Source organism: Protopterus annectens, chromosome 9.part0 (genome assembly GCF_019279795.1).
Source record: "Protopterus annectens isolate FY-2018-M chromosome 9.part0, PAN1.0, whole genome shotgun sequence".
Classification (NCBI taxonomy): domain Eukaryota; kingdom Metazoa; phylum Chordata; order Ceratodontiformes; family Protopteridae; genus Protopterus; species Protopterus annectens.
Window position 1 is genome coordinate 898063944 of NC_056743.1, and position 21597 is coordinate 898085540.

Sequence of the window (21597 nt, forward strand, 5' to 3'; positions counted from 1 at the left end):
CACAACTCGGACCCAACAAGAAAGCCAAGGCCTTCAGCAGTCATTCGGCTACAACATACTTGGGAGTCAGTGCACTCAGAGAATGTATTGGAGCCAAAGATACAACAATCTTCATCTTCAGATCTGACAGAGACTGTCCTGGAAGACTTGGAAACAAGGGCTCCGAAACTACTGGTTTAATGAGAGAAAAAGCCGAGATGGTTGAAGGGCTTCAGACCCGAAGGGGTAAGAGAATGCCCATCTGAATCTGTGCTGAGAGAAACTTCATCATCCTATCCACATCCGCTTCTGTCAGGCTCCTGGAAGAACAAGGGGATGAGGCCACTGAAGGATTTCTTGAATGTCGGCATCTCTCTAAAAATGGAGATGGCAGTTGGGAAGGAACAGGCTCCAAAGAGGACACATACCAGGTTCAAGGTAGATGTTTCGGATCCAAGGGTGTCTGATCCAATGAAAATTATCTATTGTCAGATGAGATTGGATCAGAGGATTTAGTCTTCGGATCCATGGAACTTGGACCCGATTGTTTGGATAATTTTGGAGAACATTCAAAGATGAGATCCAAACTAGGAGTGAAGGATCTAGAAGAGTCCAATAAACATTTTCTGGATGACTCCTTTGCTAATCTCTTGGAAGGCTGAACTCCAGATAAATACTCCGAAAAATCAGAAGAAACTAAACCTTTTCAGATCAACTTATTTTTCCTATCCACTAAAGCCCATGGATTAAAGGCCTTACAAATACCACACAACTCCTAAATTTTCTGGACCTAAGCAATACACACAGAACTGTGTGCTCAGATAATGGCATTTTATCCCCACAGTCCTTACACATTTTTAAAACAGAAGGTTTTTCAGCCATTTTTCAAGCAAAAAGTATCAACAATAAATTAAAAATAGAAAGATATTTTTTTTTAAAGAAAGAAAAGGAAAGGGAATTACCAATGATGGCAATCAAACATACCACAAGAGTAAAGAAGGGAAAAAAACTACCAACTATAGCCAAGAATACACCCATAAGTGTATAAAGGATAAGGGAAGTAATTTGAATATAACTTGAATACAATAGAAAAGGTGAAAATCTATATAACTCACAAAGCCACACCTAAGCACAAGAGCTATCAGCGACCACGTCCTTATGTCAAGGTGGCAAATGAGATCTGTGGTATGTTTTTTGGGCTAGAGCATTGTGGGTAAAGGAGAAGCTCGACAGTTCCAGTAGCCACGAACTATAAAAAGTGGCAGGGTTGGATCCAAACCCATTAGTTGAGGAATGAATGAAAACTGATATCAGATCTATGATTTTTAAGTGTTCATGTCTACTAACCCAACACACACAGGCTTGTTTTTGGGAACAGAGTAAACTCAAGTGCTTGCAGAAATCTCAAGTGGACAGAATAAACTATCAAACCACAGATAGAATACAGTGGGACAGAATCATTCACTTTTGAGTCACTGCCTCTTTTAATACTTATTACTTAAAAGAGTAGTTCAAGGCTTATCCTGAGGCTGTCAGATATGTTTAAAAATCTATGTAAGGTTAAACAGAACTCCATTACAAACTCATTCTAGGGACCGTGTGTTTTACTCCTTTTGCTCTGCATTGTGAATCAGGATCACTTATGTTCCAGCTGCACACTAGAAATTACAGCCCAGTCCAGGTTCCTGTGAGTCGCCTTATCTACTGCAGCTTGCCAGTGAATACTGTAAAGAAGTGTATTCAAAAGGAAAATCCTGAATACTAAAGGAAGGCTGACAGATATTCCACACCTACCCAGAAATGTCTCAACATTTGCCCAACAGACTATCAATGTTCATCATGAGCACGGAAGAGGCATGAAGTCCTGCGACCTTCTCCAGTGATGAAATGGAAAAAAAGGATAGCAATAACCATGCTTAAGTTTAAATCTTGAAAAAAATGTCTATGGAACTAAAAACAGGGAAGTGGTTATACCATGCTCTACAAGACTGTAGTGATGAAACTTTTCACATTTCATGTTTAACGCTTAGGGAGTTTTGCAGTTAAGAGAGATAATAGTTCTTCCTCTGCTGATATGAAAATCAGGGTTGCCATGGTCAAATATGAGTCCAGATTTTTTCCCTTCTTGTCTTCAGAAGTACAGTTAGCCATATGGTACATGACAATAAAACTGTGCTGGTGGTGTTCCCATAAATGTCTGAAGGATCACTGCATCTTCCTCATATGCAGCCTTTTCAAAGGAGCCAACAGAATAGAAGCAAGCAAGCCATTTACTGCATTCAAGAAAACACCTGTAGTCAAATAATCGTTCTGGGCCATGTGGGCAAATAATTCATTAACAGGAAAATGTTTTCTTGAGCTAGGGAGAGTCTGGCTTCCTTGGCATCTAGTATCATCATCATCCCCATGAAGATCTTGGTCATTTCTGACACCAGGATGGATTTTTGCAGGTATAAGGATATAACCATGTAAGAAAGCAAGCAATCACAGAAAACAAATTTGTTGAAACACAAAACAATAAATCTAAATGACTAAACCAAATGATAAAAATATTTATTGGAATCAATATCAGTAGAAACATCATACAATTATGGTATCTTAAAAACAGGCCTAAGACCCAATGGAAAAAATTTCCAAAAGGAACACTTTTTTGATTGATGGAAGCTTCCTGCACCCCCACATGTGTGTTTGTGAAATAACTGTGTGCAATTATGTTGCATTCAAATAAATTACATTTCAACCAAATAAGCACACCAGTGAATAAGGTTTCAAATGTTTCATTTTAACAGTTTGGGATTAAATTAAATGCGACTTCCATCAAGCAACATGGTTCCCTTTAGGTCGGTCAGGCAATTAATAGTTTATTGGGGGGAATTGTGAAAATTCCTTCAGTGAGGACACCTGTATCTGTCAGTCATCCACTCAGAAGTATACATACTACTCCTTTGTTCTGAGGTAGGTAAAGACTGGGGCTAAACATTTACTGAAGACCCTGGGTGCAACAAACAAATAGCAAGTTGGTGAACCTGTAATGTACTTTCCCTGATGCAAAGCTGAGAAGCTACCTACAATCTTTGTGTATGGGGATGTGAAAGGTTGGCATCCTCCATGGCTAAGGTACTACAAAGGCATCCCGTATGAATATGTGAAGGACGGCCTGCAAGATCATCATTCTGAACCATTTTACTCTTAGGAACACATATAATCTGGACAGGTCTAAGACAGATACCAAAAGGCCATTCTTCTTTTGGTTCAGAAGAAATTCTGCTCCAAAACTAGTACAGTTAAGCTGACCACACTGGGTGACACTGAAGGTGGGGGTACTGGAGGCATTCTTGAAAGTGGAGGGTATATTTTGAACTCTATATTGTAAACAATGGCAAAAAATGGTGTCAGGCTAAACTAGCTGTCTCTGAAGCAGTGCAATTTCCCAATTAGGATACGAGAGGGATGCAGAGGGAGGGGACTGAGAGAGAAGGCTGCACAGCCAGAATTTTGCAGATCCCACGTTTGTGAAAGGAAACCTGTTTCCCCTTCTCCAGTTCCTGTCCCCTACACCATGTCTGCTTTTAGTCCGTTTTTGAACTGATCTGACATTTACTACTTGTGATAATGTTGCTATTATTTAGTTAGTGTATTTACTGCTGTAATTAAGAACTAAAGAATAAAAAAGTAACTTTACAGACGCTTGACAGATTGGAAGGTCTTCCCCTTATCTTCCATTTTTTTCACCAAGAAGACAAAAAGTAAATTCTTATCCAAAGGTGCATTTATCAACTGTCTCTCAACATGTTTTGATAAGAAATAAATTCAAAGTAAGGTATAACATGCTGTCTGTGGATATTCCACCAACACAAATGTCTATCGCACAGTGGGCACACTAAATCATACAAACCCACGATGAAGGCTAAGCCAGTGTCCAAAGTTATTCTTCTAAGGCTACACCCTGCCTGTTTACATTACACACCATCTATTTATTAAAATAACTCCTGACAGTGTCCCATGCTATGTTTGGCAGTTTAGATCTATAAACTCTGGAGTGGATGCGGTACAGACTTTGTCATACCAGACCACCATCCTGTTCTTATTACGTGGGAGGTTGTGGACTTCTGGTGTTACTTCTGAATCCCAGGCTGCAACCTTGGAAAACACAGCTTGTCAGAAAATACAGGTATGATATTTTGACACTGTAAAACCTGTCTGGATTTTTCTGGATGCAGGATGCTGAAAATCTGGTTCAAGAGAGGTGACTTAAATACATTATCAAATGCCTACAGCACATAAGCAACAATTCCAGGCCTTGGGACTTAGATGCTTAAAAGCGCTACTTCTCTCTCCTGTGCACACTTGACAGCTCTTTTTCTTACCATTTGAAATATTCTTTAACTGGTGATTTTTGCAAAAAGAAATGCCCTATGGAGGGAGAAGTTTGCAGAAACAGTATCACTACAATCACAGCCCATCCTGCAGCTTAGTGGGAAGTGCAGCAGGCACAAACAGGACAAGTCGTACTCTACCAAATTCAGGATCGCATATCTCAGGCAGAGACGGCAACTCTCTCTCTCTCATTTGACTGTCAAGGGCATATCTGAAGCACAGGATCTGGCTAAGACTGACTCTCTGCCAAGTCACCACAACTCCTCAGTTAAGCATTTATACTCAAATAGGTTCCAGCTGTAGGAGTCATCTGCAACTCGGACATCAGACATTGGGTAAGCAGTGAAGGCAGGCCCTGACATGCTCAACTAAACTGTAGCGAAATCTGGGGGAGAAACTACATCCAACAGTCTACAAATGACTTCAAAGGAGAATAAAACCACACCAAGTACTCAAGCTTTTTATAACAAAATCAACCCACATTAATTACATAATTACATCCAATTAAGTTAAAAAAAGTTCCAATTACACTCCACATTAATGGCTGCTGGACTTAAAGTCCCACACTTCAAAATAAAAATCATCTCTTTATATAGGAGCCTCTTTTTTATGTCTAAATCATGTCCCCTTTCACAAACATGTTCCAATATTGTACATCGTAAACCTTCTGGATTTTTTTCATGATATTTTTTAAAATGTACTGCAAGAGGGCTCTCCAATTTAACATTTTTAATATCCCTAACATGTTCCTGTATTCTAAGCTTAAAAGCCCTCTTGGTTTCACCTATATATAACATGTTGCAGGGATTTTTATAGCATAAATAACTCCTTCTGTATTACATGAATACTTATGATTTACCTTAAAAGGAACACCATTAATATAGTCAAATGTATTACATACAAACTTACACATAATGCATCTACCACACGGAAATGTGCCCACTATATCAATCATAAGACCAATGTTACAGCAGAGTACAGAAAAATAAGCATGTACTAATATATCTTGGATACTTTTACCTCTACGATATGAAAACATGGGTACTTGGTGTGTATTTTTCCAGAAAATTCTTTATATCTTAAAAGAAATTTCCAATAATATTTAATCACATTTTTTACTTCATTAGATAAAATGTCATAGGGAGTTACCACATATATTTTTCTTAGATCCAACAAACCACTATCATTTATATGTTTAGAATGCCATAGTTGGGGCTTATTTAGTTGTCTTTGCTGGTCCTTCTTAGCCTTGTTTAACCAGGAATATACATTTTCTTTGCAATAACCCCTACTAATAAATAATTTCGCTGTTACATCAAGTTCATGTGTCAAATCTGGGCCATGATTACAAAGCCACTGTACCCGAAGGAATTCTCCATAAGGTAAAGATTCTATTAGATGAGGAGGATGACAACTATCTACCCCAAGAAAATGCATCCCCTCCTCAAACCTACAATGTATTTTACTTGTAATGGTACCATTGACATTTGCAGTCAAATATCCAAAAAGGTTACTGATTTCCCCATCTGTATGCCATCAAATTGTAAAGCATATGGCTTACCTCAAAGCTCATCAATGAAGTCAGAAATCTTTTCCTAACCTTCCTTACAAATGAAAATTAGATAATCTATATATCTATAATACTGCACTACATGTTCATGAAAAAAAACTTCAGATTACATAGATAATCTATTTCAAATTGTCCCATCATAACATTGGCATACATGGGGGAAAAAGCCACCCCCATCGCCATACCCTGTAACTGATGAAATATGTTATCAAATTCAAAAAAATTATTAGTCAAACAGAATTCTAGTAACTCAATAATATAATATGTCAAAGGACTATCACCTAATGTTTTTTTTTAATGCTTCAAGTCCATACCTGTGTTTAATACTGGTGTATAGACTCTTAACATCTATAGCCAATCAATACATTTCTTCTGTCCAAACTATCATTTTTATCTTATCTAAAAAATCATAACTATTTTTAATAAATGAAGACCGTTTAATAACATAAGGTAGCAGGAAATTATGCAAAAATTTGCCCATACTATTCAAAAAATACTTGCAGGCTGAGGCGATAGGACAGCCAGGAGGGTTATGCATATTTTTATAAACTTTGGGGAGACAACAGAATTTGGCAATTTCACATCCCTTTACATCAAATTTGTTCTTAACATCATCCTGAGAAAAATAACCCAGTCTGACACCCTTATTTAGAAGTTCCAAGAATTCAATAACTGCTTTTTCATAATCTGTTATACAACTTTTTTTGTAAGTAGCAACATCATCTAAATGATCATAACACATTTTATCGTACTGGGTAAAATGCACAATCACTCCCTTATTGCCTTTATCAGCTGATTTAAATATAAGATGTTGACTTTTACTTAGCCCTTGCAATTCTTGCCATTCTGATTTTGTTAAATTATACCTGATAGAATTTTTTGATTTATTAAAGTCATAAAATTTCTAATGCAAAATCAAGCATAGAGGAGAACTGCATTATCCCAGTATGGTTGAAAGGGGGGACAAAATGACTTTTCACAATATTGCTGGTACCCAACTTAAAATAAGCATTATATGCAATATCATCCTGTAAATCCGATGAACAAGAATGTAAACTGTCATCTTCAGATGTATACTCTTCAGAATTAATTCTCATATTACTATTATTATCTGTACTAGATTGAAAAAAAAAGAAACAAATGCAATTTCCTAGCTAAAAGAAACATATCTTTCTTAAGCACATGTAACCTAGGGGTAACAGTAGGTATAAACTTTAGACCCTTAATTAGCGTTTCAATTTCATAATTATTAAGCACATATCCAGACAAATTAATCACATAACCACTTGATACATTAGTAACGGAATTACATACTGTATTTTCAGTCCCTTGTTTCATTCCATCGGACTCGTTTAGGTCTACTGTATGTCAAAGATTTCCCTTGTATGTTGTTCTAATGGCAAACTCTGGCACTGTCCTTGTTCCAAAAATCACCATGTTCTCTTCTCTGACCTCTCCGAAAGGTTTGGTTCAAATATCAAGGATCTTGGGCTGCTGCCAAATCTGGATAATCACCAGAATCACTTTCCCACTCCGTGGATGCCCCCGAACCAACACCCGAGCCGCCATTGTGTTCCTGCTTCTCTTGACCCACGTGAGCACGCGTAGGACGTCTCTTCTTATTGGTTCTCCACACAAATGCCACGTCATTATTATAATCATGGATATCTTGATGCAATTTGTTTTTCTCAATATTTAACAAATCTTGTTGAAAGTCAGCAAGTTTGTTCTTAATATCACACAAGCGTTTCTGTAGCTGATCATTGCCCACTAAGTTAGAAAGAGACTCACATGCTACATTAATATCCTCACGCAATTTAGTTTGTTTAAGCTTGTCTCTTTCTACCAATATATTTATCTAATCTATGGAACAACGATGGGCTGCTGCTACCCATCTTTTATGAAACCTTTGTTCACTTTCATCTTGCATGTCAAAGAGCGTAGTTGGATTTTTAAAAGCCCTTAGACCCCTAGGAGTAATGTCCAACTCTAGGTATCGCTGTAAACTTAAGCAGTTCAAATTTACTGATAATTCCTTGGCCATAAGGCAGTCAGGTTTACCAAAGGCTGCCTTACACTCTGCAGACAGCAGACTGCCCACTCTTTGTCCCACCATAGAAAAAGGATTATTAGTTCTTTTATGGTGTTCATCTAATAAAAACAGGGTACTATATTATCATTCATCTGGACTGGATTTTCTGTATTTTTCTCACCCATTGTTGTAGTAAACTCATCCATATTTCCCTGACCGGATTCTGAAAATTCCTGCCTAAAAATCTAAGGCACATTCACTGATGGATCACTGGATATAGTATATTACACAGCGCTGTAACATTAGTTATGAAACATTAGTGGCTCAGAGTCAGAATAGCAGAGGTATAGATTTTCCCAGACTTTCCATGGTTTTGCTGTCTTTGTCAGCTGGGAGGATGGTGGTGGTAGGCAATACTTTTGAAGCCTTATCAATGGAGATGGAAACTGTAGCAAGGTCTGCAGCAGTACACTTAATTAGAAACTTGGCATTCTCAGGGACTTTATAAAACCTAACAGGTCTGCATGGAGCAGGGGGTTGGGAGTCCAGATTCAAGGATGCAGAAGAGAAGGCATCCAGAAAGGTATGTGGAATGGGTGGAACAGCAGTAGGAGTTGGTAAGTCTATCTGAATGAGGTCATAATACCTTTTTTGAACATCTGTCATTTCAGGTGACTCCCACTTGAAATGCTCCTTCATTTTTGTAATAGTTTCCCCAAAGGTCACATCCTCTACTGGGGAGTCAGGGTCAATGGAGTCTTCCTCTGGGGAGCCACATCCCAGGGGTGAAGGCGGCTAGGAGGTATAACATAGGGATTCTTCTTCTGAAGAAGAGAATTCCTACTCTTCCCTCAAAGAGGGATCTGATGTGTGAGGCCTAGGGCTCAGTACAGGAGGAGGGATAGTGGAAGTCACTGAATTAGTAGGTTGTAAGGCCACAAAAGCATTAAACAGACTTTGGCTGAAAGCCTGCCAGTCTGGGGTAGTTTCAGGAGTAGGAGGTAGGCGTTTTCTTTTTTCCTTCCTTTTGAGAGGCCTAGTGGGCGTCTGAATGGAAGAAGGCCTAGAATCGGGCAACTGTAAGGGAATGGAGGTATCCAATGGCCCTACCGAAATCGCTACCCCCCCCCCACAGCATCGGAAACCGACATCAGAAAAGCCTCTGTGGACAAGCCAGAGTCTTTGGCCAGGCTGAGGGTCAGATGAAAGAGGAGCAGCAGTAGTCGTAGGCCTAATGGTCTTAGCCTTCTTTTTCAGCGGTATGGCAGGGAAGTCAGCGGAACCCTCCATATCCAAGGCTAGCTGCTTGAGAGGTTGATTTTCCAGGTATAGATTGAGCAAGTGCAGATGGCTGCACAGAGTTTTGGGTACAAACACCTGGCAGATCCAACCTAAACAAAAAAGACAATGAGGTATTTGAAGACTGCACTTACACTTGCCCTTTCTGGACGAGATAAACAGCCATTAGAATAAAGAAAATGACTGAAAAAAGGTTCTCCAACAGGGCACTTATCTGATTTCTTCAGAATCAGACGGCTGGGATGGCAGAACACCTGACGTTCGACTGGCAGCTGAGACGTTCTGAGGGCTGGTGCATGCAGACGTTACTTTTATGGCCCACGTTCTCTTGGACAAGTCAGACGTCCCATGCACCCTACAGTGACTGAAATCTTTTGTATACTGGCCGGACGTTTGGGTAACAACAAGAGTAAACCCATATGTGATGAACACTGCAGCACTGGAATAGAAGGACATCACAGGACAAGAGACAATGTGATTAATATTTTTTATACTAGACATAATACACTGAAACTTTCTAAGGAAGCAAACAAGTCAACTGAAAATAAACAAACTAAAATGACTGGTGCAGTCCTGAATCAGTAAACTAAATAGCCAAAAAGTCCAAACAGAACAAGCCCAAGTAAAACACAAAGTTAATACCATACAGGGGAAAAGAAAATCCACAAATTAAAGTGCACAGTTCTATATATCATCATAAAATAATCACTGTTTTTGTGTGTCAGACGTTTGTAATGGTTTATAATCAGACTGCTTTGATCTAAATGCTTTTGAAACTGGCAAACCTCTGCACTGCTTTACAAGTTTCTTTTCAACTTACTATATAACTATATTGAGCTGTATGACTAACCTTTTTTATTGTACTTAGTTCAGTTACCTACTGTCACCAGCTACATGACTTTTTTTGAGCACGTTTGAAAGGAGACACTTTCTTCTTCTTTAAACTAAACTAGTTAAAATGTAATAATAAAAAAAAAAAAAAAAAAGGTTCCAAAAGGAATCCCTGAAACAAAGTATACAAAAGCAGTATTTCACTCACATGTCTGCCTGACCCATCATATTCACAACGCTCTATCTTATCCAGTGTGGCATCTGAAAAATAGAGTTTCTCAGCTTTGTGGTCAATGGCCAGCCCATTTGGAGTTCGAATGTCAGAGCTGATGATGATGATAACATTAGCCCCATTTAAGGTGGCACGCATAATACTTGGATGTTGCTCATTCCAGTTGGTCCAAAACATTAGGCTACAGGAAGAGAGAGAAATGCAGATACAGAATTACAAAGGTGCAGTCTTCTTGTAACTTCATATTATTCAACTTAATCTGACAAATATATCTACTGCATCTCCACAAACACCGATCAGTAATGTACTGCCTGGCATCCATACTACATCCAACTAAAAGGGGGAATCATGTTAACTCGTAGAAGATAGTTTCGGTGATGGTAAAAGGTTTAAAAACTTCTCACTGAAACTACTTCAGGGAACATAAAAAAATGCTTTTCTTTGGGGACAAGCCCACCTGTACCTCCAATGTATAAGGATATCTCCCAACTTATACATACCAACTCCAAGGTCACATAAATGCAAACTCCACTATCAGTAAAAGTTAGTTTTGCAGACAAATGTTTGAACATTTACACTCAGCAAAACTTTGCTGATTTGATATGTTCCCTTTTAAGTGGACACATGGGTCCTAAAGCTGCTGTAACTATAAATCTCTTGGATATGCAGGAAAAACTGCTGAAGAAAAAGTATTATTTTTAGAAAGGTGACTGACTGCACATGTATGAACCCATATCACATGCAAAGCTGTATCTCCCTATCACAATAATGGACCAGATGAAACCACTTCTGACCTTATGCATACATATCATCAGCATCATAATCAAAAAGATCACAAAACACAAGCATACAGTGGATATAAAAAGTGTACACACTCCTGTTAAAATGCCAATTTTTGTGAAATATAAAAATGAGACCACAATAAATCATTTCAAAACTTTTCCCACATTTAATGTGACCTACAACCTGTACAATTCAATTGAAAAAAAATCTCTTAGGAGAAAAAATATAAAAAATAAAAAACGTACAATAAGCTGGTTGCACAAGTGTACACACCCTAAACTAATACTTTGTTGAAGCACCTTTTGATTTAATTACAGCATTCAGTCTTCTTGGGTACACACCTGCCATCAATTAGAGAGACTCTGATTAACCCCAAATAAAGTTCAGCTGTCCTAGATAGATTTTCCTGACATGTACTCAGTTGCCTGCTCCAGCAAAAGCCATACTTCGCAGAGAAGTTACAAAGCATCAAAGGGTCATTGTTGAATGTTATCAGTCAGAAGGCTACAAAAAAATTTCCACAGCATTGGATATACCATGGAACACAGTGAAGACCGTCATCAAAAAGTGGAGAAAATATGGGACAACAGTGATGTTGCAAAGAAAGTACAGTTGTGTACCTACCATAAATGTAGATGTTTGAGTGTATTCACTGTTGCAGTCATTACACTTGGGTTATCCTGCTGGCAGGCGGCCTGTAGTTGGCCTGAGTTCCAAAGTCTTGGTCCGGCGTCGGTTGCTGTCACCTCTTCCCTGAAGTCAGTGCACTAGGGGTATAAAAGTTGCAACAGACGCCATTTTCTTCACTTTTTCTTGCCCCAGATGTCAGGTGCCCCCAGATATGAAGGCTGTAAAGATAAAAAATATGCAAAACAACCATGCATATATCACTAAAAACATTTTCTTCTTTTAAAAGCAAATACACCACATAGGTTGTATAGAGTTGAGAAGTACAGAATAGTCCTAGCAAAGAGGTGGATGGTGGGTGGGTAACCAGGACTGCAACAGTGAATACACTTGAACATCTACATTTATGGTAGGTACACAACTGTACTATGTTCATCATGTTTCATTGTTGCAGTCATTACAATTGGGTAGAATCCCAAAGCTTAGGTAAGGTGGCTGGGTCTAGATTGGATTAGGTGAGGCTAACAAGCCCTGCAGAACTGCAGTGGCAAAGCCTGCTCTGGATTTGGAGTAGAGAGGTAGGTGGTAGTGCTTGGTAAAAGTGTGCACTGAGCTCCAGGTTACAGCTTCTAATATGTCTTTGGTTGGTACCCCTCTGAGGAAAGCTGCTGAAGTGGCTGCTGCTCTGGTAGAATGAGACCTAATGCCCTTAGGCACAGATTTGCCATGTTGTGCATAACAGAAGCGGATGCAGTGTCCTATCCATTTGGAGATTCTCTGCTTTGTAATAGGTTTTCCTTGTGATCCTGCAGCATATGCTACAAACAGTTGCTCAGTTTTTCTGAAAGCTTTTGTTTTGTCCAAGTAAAAACGTAGCTGCCTGTGAATATCCAAAGAGTGCAGACATCTTTCCCCTTTATTCTGGGGATTTGGGTAGAAAGTAGGCAAATGAATAGTTTGGTTTAAGGCCACATTGGAGACCACTTTTGGCATAAATGTTGGGTTCGTCCTCAGAGAAACCCTGTCCTGGTGAAAAATGAGGAAAGGTTCCACAGCCATCAATGCCTGTAACTCTGAAACTCTTCTTGTTGAAGTTATTGCTAGGAGCAGAGCAGTTTTCCATGACAAGGATTTTAGATCAGCTGTGCTGGCTGGTTCAAAAGGAGGCAATGTTAGTTTTTCTAAAACAAAATTGAGGTCCCAAGTAGGTACTGGTGCTCTCCTAGGGGGTCTTATATTCTTTGCCCCTCTGAGGTACTGTCGTAGTAGAGGATGTGAAAAGATTGGAGGATCCGTATTGTAATGAACTGAAATGGCGGAGGCATGGATTTTAATAGAAGAAAAAGATAGGCCTTTGTCCAACATTTCAGTCAGGTATTGTAAAATCTGAGGCATATTAGGGACCAGTGGGTCGAGCCCTTGTGCCTGGTTCCAAGCACAGAATCTCTTCCATTTTTCCGCATAAGATTTCCTAGTGCTGGGTCTCCTGGCTTCCAAGATTTCATTCATAATAGCTTTGGAGAGATATGCAGTCTGAATGTCTACATTATCTGCCATGCTGCCAGGTTTAAGGTTCTGAGTTGACTGTGCAGAATCTGATTGTTTTGCTGTGTCAGAAGATGAGGGATTTGAGGTAGAGGCCAAGGCGGGCCTTGGCACAAAATCTTTAGGATTGGGTACCAGTGCTGGTGTGGCCAGTCTGATGCAATCAGGATCATTTTTGGCCTCTTGTCTGACTTTTAGAAGCACCTTGGTGAGAAGAGGCATCGGAGGGAAGGTATAGACAGATTTTTCCATTTGAAGGATACAGCATCCAGCTTCCATGCTTGAGAGTGATAGGTCCTTGTGCAAAATTTCTGTAATTGGCAATTGTGAGGGGAGGCAAACAGATCTATGTCCGGGCGTCCCCATTCCCTTGTTATCATGATGAACACCTGTGGATTTAGCTTCCATTCGTGATGATCCATGAGATTTCTGCTTAGTTCGTCTGCCAGTGTATTTTTTGTTCCTGGCAGGAATTGTGCTTGCAGATGTACCTGGTAAGTCAGTGCTGTGTTCCACAAAGTCATGGCTTGTCTGCATAGCGGGTAGGAATGTGTGCCCCCTTGCTTGTTTATGTACCACATAACTGTGGTATTGTCTGTCTTTACTAATAATTGTCCTGGATGTATTAGGTCCTTGAAGGCTGTCAGGGCATTTTGTACAGCTAGCATCTCTTTTTGATTGATGTGAAGATGCAGTTGTTCCTTGGGCCACGTGCCCTGAATACATTTTCCTGCCATATGTGCTCCCCAGGAGTAATCCAATGCATCCGTTGATATTGTCTGCCTGGCTGTAGGTAAGGGTGAAAGGCTGTCCCTTGTTGTGGTGACAGGCCAGTGACCACCATTGAAACTCCTGTTGTAGGCAGGGAATCAAGGTTATGATTGTCTCTAGGCTGCAACAATGCTGAGTCCAAACACTTTTTAGATACCACTGTAGTTTCCTCATATGCAGTTTGGCATATGGAATTAGTAGAATGCAAGATGCCATGAAACCCAGGGCCTACAGAAGTTTTCTTGCAGGGAGCTGGGTCTTTATTGCCATCATTTGAAAGTAATGAGTCAGTTGCCTTTGTCTGGTGTGAAATAAGCCATCTGGGTAGTTGTATTCAAGCTTGCACCCAGGAATATTATCTCTTGAGAGGGCACTAGTTTTGACTTCTTTTCGTTTACTGTGTACCCTAGGCAAATTAGTAATCTTTTTACAAACTTCAGGTGCTTTAGAAAAATGTCCTTGCTCTCTGCTTGAATAAGGCAGTCGTCCAAGTAGGGATATATTTGTATTCCTTTTTGCCTGCAAAATGCAATTACTGGTGCCAGGCATTCTGTGAAGACCCTGGGCGCAGTAGATAAGCCAAAGGGCAGTGCAGAGAATTGATAATGCATTGAGCCTGCTATAAATCTGAGGTATCTTCTGCATGATTGTCTGATAGGGATGTGCAGGTATGCCTCCTTGAGATCCAAAGGAACTAGCCAAGCCTCTTTGCCCAGCATGAGCAAGAGTTGTTGTAGTGTTAACATTTTGAATTTTGGAACATCCAGGAAAGTATTTAGGATTGACAGGTCCAGTATTGGTCTCCATGCTTTGTCCTTCCTGGGTATTAGGAAAAGTCGTGAGTAAAATCCTTGGCCCTGTTCTTCTTGTGGAACATTTGAATGGCTCCCATATCCATAAGAGCTGCAATCTGTTTTTGTGCCTCTGCCCATTGGTGTTGTGGCAGGTTTGGCATACCTTTTGGTATTGGAAGCGTGTGGAAGTGGAACTTGTATCCTTAAGAAACTATATTCAACACCCATTGGTCTTGGGTGATCATGTGCCAATTTTTTGAGAAAAGTGCCAGCTTTCCCCCTAGGGGTGCTGTCAACTGGTACGTGCTTGGCATTTGCAGAGGGAAGTCATTGTGACTGTTTTCTATAAGGTTGTGATTTCTCTTCTCCTCCTTTGGGGGCTGAAGAACCCCATTGTTTAGGTCTGTAGGGGCCTTGGGGCTGAGATCTGCCTCTTTGTGGCCTGTTTGACACTGGAAAGGACCAATTTTTTGAAGGCCAGTTCCTGCTAAATCTAGGTGGCTGAACCTGTAAGAAATCTTTCACAGTTTGCATTGACTTTGCTTTATCCTCCATTTTCCTTAAAACCTCTTCTGCCTTAACACCAAACAAAGTATCATGCTGTAGTGGAGCATCCAATAATTTCATTTTAACATGGTCAAGTAAACTTTGTTCTTTCAACCAAGCATGTCTTCGAATAACTGAGCCTGTAACTGCGGCTCTACAAGAAGCCTCTAATGAATCAAAATCACACTGCAAAGTATGCTTTCCCACTTGTTCAACTGCATGCAATAAATCGTGCATTTCTTTACAGTCAGGACTTTCTGTATTTGTAACCATTTTCTGCTTTAACAATGACATGAGATACTGCTGATATTCAAGCATGTGAAACTGACAGTTTAAAGCTCTTACAGCTAAAGTAGCAGAAGTGTAAACGTTTTTCCCCCATCTGTCCAGAGCTCTGGAATCCCTATCTGATGGGACAGGATTTTTGGTAGTGGAAGCTTTAACCCCTTTTGGACCCTGAGAAATAGTTTCTGGGTCCGCAGCGGGGTTTTTGTAAAGAAATTTATGAGAGTCAGGGATCCTGTAGTACTTGTCAGGCTTTACTGGTGCAGGGGGTAAAGAATCTGGAGACAGACTGGATTCAGTAAAAACATCATCAACAATATCAAGCACAGGGGGGGATAGCCAAGGGCCTGTGCTGAGGCAAAAGAAGAAAATCTCTGAGCCTTTTCTTGGATTCTGAATAATCCTGGCTCTCCCAATGGAAATATTACCTCATGGTGTGCAAGGTTTCCCCAAAAGAGTAATCCTCAGGCGGTGAGGCTGAAGGAATGGACTCTTCAGCATCAAAGTCCTCATAGGGAGGGAGAGAATAGCCCTGGTCAGAGGAAGAGTCAGAAGAAATGGAAACCTGATCAGAGGAATCATAATCAGTGTCTTGCCTAGGCCTTTTGTCAGGAGGGGGATGGGAGCCCCTGCACTTGTTTCTTTGTTTTTAATGGTGTTTTTGATTTTGCCTTTGCTGCTGTAGTAGCTTTAATTGCTAGCTGTGAAGGTTTGAAAACACCCTCAGAAGCCAGTCCCATCTGAGGGTATATTTCCCGTAGACCCAATACCTTGAGTTTCCACAGGCCTTGGTGTCTCCACGTGGCTGTCGGTTGCGGCCTTGGCTCTGAGGTAGCGGGTGTCAGCGGCTGCGAAAGCGCCTCACTGAGAACCGGCAACTGGCCTAGAAGAGGCTTTGTCGTCGGTTTTGGACCTCAGATGCCTGTCTTTTCCTTTGTCTTTGCGTTTTTTATACATTCTGGTCGTCGGTTGTTCTGACGGCATTATGTAATTAAATTGTCATCCAAAATAATGCAGAGCAAAATCAAACAGACGTTTAATAGTGCGCTTATTAAATCTCGCACAAAACTGACAACTAGTGACGTCGTGGTCAGGGCCTAGGCAAGGAATGCAGTAAGAGTGGAAGTCCTTATGAGGTATTTGCTTCACACAAGAAATACAATTATTAACTTTTACTGACATCGGTCTGGTGCAAGAAAAAGTTTCCCCAACAAGGTACTTAGCTTTATTGAAGACTTTGGTTCTGAAACTCAATTTTGAAAATCTCAGGAGTCGGCTGACCGGCACTTGCGAGCTGCTTATGCTTCGGGCACCGCACGGCAAGAAAGACTGAAGAAAATGGCGTCGGTTGCAACATTTATACCCGTGGCGCACTGACATCAGGGAAGAGGCAACAGCAACCGATGCCGGACCAAGACTTTGGAACTCGGGCAGACTATGGGCCGCCTGCCAGCAGGATAACCCAAGTGTAATGACTGCAACAGTGAAACACGAACATCTAGACGTCCCTCCAAAACTGATGAAAAGACAAAACGAAAACTGGTCAGGGAGGTTGTCAAGAGACCTACAGCAACACTGAAGGACCTGCATGAATTTCTGGCAAGTACTAGTTGTGTACTACATGTGACAACAATCTCCCGTATTCTCCATATTTCTGGACTATGGGGTAGGGTTGCAAGACAGAAGCCTTTTCTTACACAGCAAAACATCCAGGCCTGGCTAAAATTTGCAAAAACATTGCATCAAGTCTCCCAAAAGCATGTGGGAAAATGTGTTATGGTCTGATGAAACCAAGGTTGAACTTTATGGCCACAATTCCAAAAGGTGCATCTGGCACAAAAACACTTTGCATCAACAAAAGAACACCATCCCCACGGTGAAGCATGGTGGTTGCATCATCATTCGTTGGGGTTGCTTTTCTTCAGCTGGAACTGGGGCTTTAGTCAAGATGGAGGGAATTATGAACACTTCCAAATACCAGTCACTTTTGGCCTAAAATCTTTGGGTGTCTGTTAGAAAAATGACGATGAAGAGGAAATTTCACCTTTCAAAATGACAATGACCCCAAGCATACATCCAAATCAACAAAAGAATGACTTCACCAGAAAAAAATTAAAGTTTTGTAATGGCCCAGCCAGAATCCAGACCTAAATCCAATATAAAATCTGTGGGGTGACCTGAAGAGGGCTGCACACAAAAGAGATGCCCTCGCAATCTGACTGATTTGGAGTGCTTTTGCAAGGAAGAGTGGGCAAATACTACCAAGTCAGGATGTGCCATGCTGACAGACTCCTACCCAAGAAGACTGAATACTGTAATTAAATCAAAAGGTGCTTCAACAAAGTATTAGTTTAAGGGTGTGCACATTTATGCAACCAGCTTACTGTGCATTTTTTATTTTTTATATTTTTCCCCTAACAGATTTGTTTGTTTTTCAATTGAATTGTACAGGATATAGGTCACATTAAAGGTGGGAAAAGTTTTGAAATGATTTATTGTGGTCTTATTTTTTAATATCACAAAAACCTGCCATTTTAACAGGGGTGTGTACACGTTTTATATCCACTGTGTATCAGAAGCCCTCCTAGGCCAAGGCAACTTTCAACAACCACACTGCAGAAAAGATGACCTAGAGTTAGTCTTGTAATATACGTCTCACAACCAAACAGCTTAATTCTAGACTCTTTTCTCAGCCTTGTTTTACTTAATTCACATAAGCACTTCCTTCAGACTGCAGTACATAGTAATACTTATGAATAAACTGAAACACCACCAAGACAAGAAAAGAAAACAAAAGGAAGTACCACTTGCTCAGCCTTCCCGACACAAATAGGAGTCCACAAAAAAGAATAATAATCCAAAAGCAGAGTTCGTATAGAAATTCTCCTTGCTCCGGTGTTGCCCAAAGTTCATGAAACCAAAAAACAAGTGTTTAGAACTGGAACAAATCTTCTTTATTCAGACACGAAATAAAACCAAGTGCTTTCGTCTGAGAGTCTCAGGCTTTTTCAAGGTCTTACAATTCAAATTTTACCTCCTATTTACTTTAATCAAAGTGTCAGCTGGGGTTACAGGCAGCAAAGTTGAAGTTTAGATGCTGCAGAGTCACTAAGTATAACCCTAGAGCTCAACATGCTCACTGCATGCCTATAACAGTACCTCTCCTGTCTAGGAATCTTTTTAACGTTTCTCACAGACGCACGTAAGCTTTTTAACACTGCTCAACAAAACAGACATGAAATTAAAAAAATAGTCTTGTTTTACAGGATTTTGTTACATCTAGCAAGAAAACTCTGGAAACCCCTGTCAAGCAAATGGACCAATGAGACAGACAAGGGACACGGTCATTCATTAGGCTCCACTGGCCTAATGAATAAGGCTTCTTAAACCAGGGATTGCATGTTTGAATCCCATCATACAATCTTGATAGCAGAGCTTTTTTTTTTTTTGTAAGGACTAATTAAGTCCACCAAGGCCAATTATGAGGTCATGACAGCCTCACAGGCTAAAGACAACCATAAAGCCTTCAAACAGCTATGTCCAAAACCTCAAAATCAGCACACATCAGTGTGCCAAACTGGTGGTCAATGGTGCCACCTTCACTCAGCAGAGACTCATCGAATTTGCTGACTGCCTAATTCAGCTCAGGCTTCACACCCCACACGTCTCCCTCCATGAAATACTTGCTAACATAACCCCCCCCTCCACTATCAACAGGGAGCAGATCCTGGTGGTGCTTGCTAAGACCAAAAACATAGCCTACATGGTCCCAGACTATTACAGTATGCCTCACAAACAGCTGGAAACATGACATATCAGGACCACTTGAGTCACCTTTCAACTATAGCCTCAAAACAGGCATTGTGCCATGAGAATGGAGGACTGCAACAGTTATCCTACTTCACAAGGGTGGACTATCAACCAGCCCCAGAAACTACAGCCCTATTAGTCTGACTAGTCTAATATGCAAACCAAGGTATGAATTATCAAGAAAATGATAAAGACATAGGCAACCTTCAGACACTGGACCCAACCCATTAAAGCTTTGTCAAAGGAAGATCACTCTTATTAAACTTAGTGGACTTCTTTGACAAAGTCACCAAGGCATGGATAAGGGGAAAACAAAACAGTGCATACCACGCACCTGGCCCTGGCTAAGGTGTTGGATATAAAACCTCACTTGGGTACAGTTGACAAACTCACAAAACCGGGCATAAACCCGTACATAATTCACTGGATTGCCAGCTGGCTCAAGGACAGTACCCAGGAAGTCAGGATTGGTGATATCACCCCCACTAAGATTCCAATCACCAGTGGGGTACCTCACGACTCCACGCTGAGAGTGTTCTTATTCAGTATCTACTTCTTGAAGATAAAGGCTAATGTCAAGGGGCTTTGGCTGACAAGGTTCACAGATGACTGCAAACTGGAAGGCATCACAGATTCCCTCCAGGGCACAAACTGCTTATAACAAGGTTTAACGCAGACAAATGACAGGTACCAAAGTAATACACAAAAACTTAATGCCAAGAAATGCATTATACTGCCTTTTGGGAAAACGGCCACCCAGGTTAATTACTCCATCGGTAAGACAACCCAAGAGTTGACACAATAGTCAGGGATCTGGGAACATTTGTAGACAGTAATCTGGCCTTTGACCAATATGTGGTCAAGGTAGTAAGAAAATCATTCTACGTCATCCAAATTAGAAATAAGGGCACAGCATTCAGGTCCAAGGAAGTCAAAATGCCACTTTATTTGGCTCTTATCAGACCCATCATTGACTATAATGCCCCCTTCTGCATGTACCCTACCAGACATATGCAACAGTTGGAATACCTACAAAGGCTCCTCACCATGAACATCCAGGGTATAAACACACTGTCCTACAAATATTGTCTTAAAGCCCTGTCTGTCTCCTACAGTTTACTAAGAGGTGATCTATGCCTGGCATCCTCATATCCAGCTCTGGTGGACTTTTTGCATATCTGCAAAATGAACAGCATCAAAACCACTAGAAGCAAGGATTTAAATTTTGCTTGTGACATAAATAGGACATGTTGGCAAGATGGATGCGTCTCTCAGGAGATCCCATACTCTGGAAAAGGCTCCAACATCCATGTGAAGCAGATTTGATCACTAACCCTATTTAACTGTAGCCTTGACCAATGAATGAGAAATTGGAAATTCATCCAGGGTCTGGGCCCCATATCTGTGACAGACAGAAGCAAACAATAATGCCCTAACATGTCCTTCCCACATAACCTCTAAAAATTTCCTAATACACTCCCTCCTGATACATGCCTATGATAAATAAGGACACATCTGGTTTGGACTGCATGGCTAGGCTTATAAAGGCCCTGCTGGTTGTTAGCTTAATATATAACTACAAACCTATGGTGGTGGAAGGAGATAAGGTACAGTGCAATGAAATAGTATTTGCCCCTTCCTGATTTCTTATTTCTTTGCATGTTTGTCACACTTAAATGTTTCAGATCATCAAACAAATTTAAATATTAGACAAAGATAACCCAAGTAAACACAAAATGCAGTTTTTAAGCGAAGATTTTGTTTATTAAGGAAAAAAAAACTATCCAAACCTACATGGTCTTATGTGAAAATGTAACCCCCCCTCCCCCCCCTTGTTAAATCATGAAGTAACTGTGGTTAATCACATTTTTGGGAAAACTGAGTTCAATTGCACTAGCTACACCTAGGCCTAATTACTGCCAGACTTGTTGAATCAAGAGATCACTTAAAAAGAACCTGTCAGACAATGTGAAGTAGGCCAAAAAATCCCAAAAAGGAAGACATCATGCCGCGATCTAAAGAAATTATGCAACAGGTGAGAAATAAAATAATTGACATCTATCAGTCTGGAAAAGGTTTCAAAGCCATTTCTAAAGCTTTGGAAGAACAGCGTACC

At 40.4% G+C, this 21597-nt stretch overlaps 1 protein-coding gene across 1 annotated transcript in view; it reads right to left on the reverse strand.

The window, feature by feature from the left end:
• LRP1 (LDL receptor related protein 1) overlaps positions 1-21597 on the reverse strand; it is a 2772300-nt gene that overhangs the window by 962233 nt on the left and 1788470 nt on the right. Inside the window, exon 43 of the mRNA XM_044083629.1 lies at positions 10297-10501. Within this exon, the coding sequence (XP_043939564.1) occupies positions 10297-10501 (205 nt within the window). The remainder of the gene's footprint in view (positions 1-10296; positions 10502-21597) is intronic.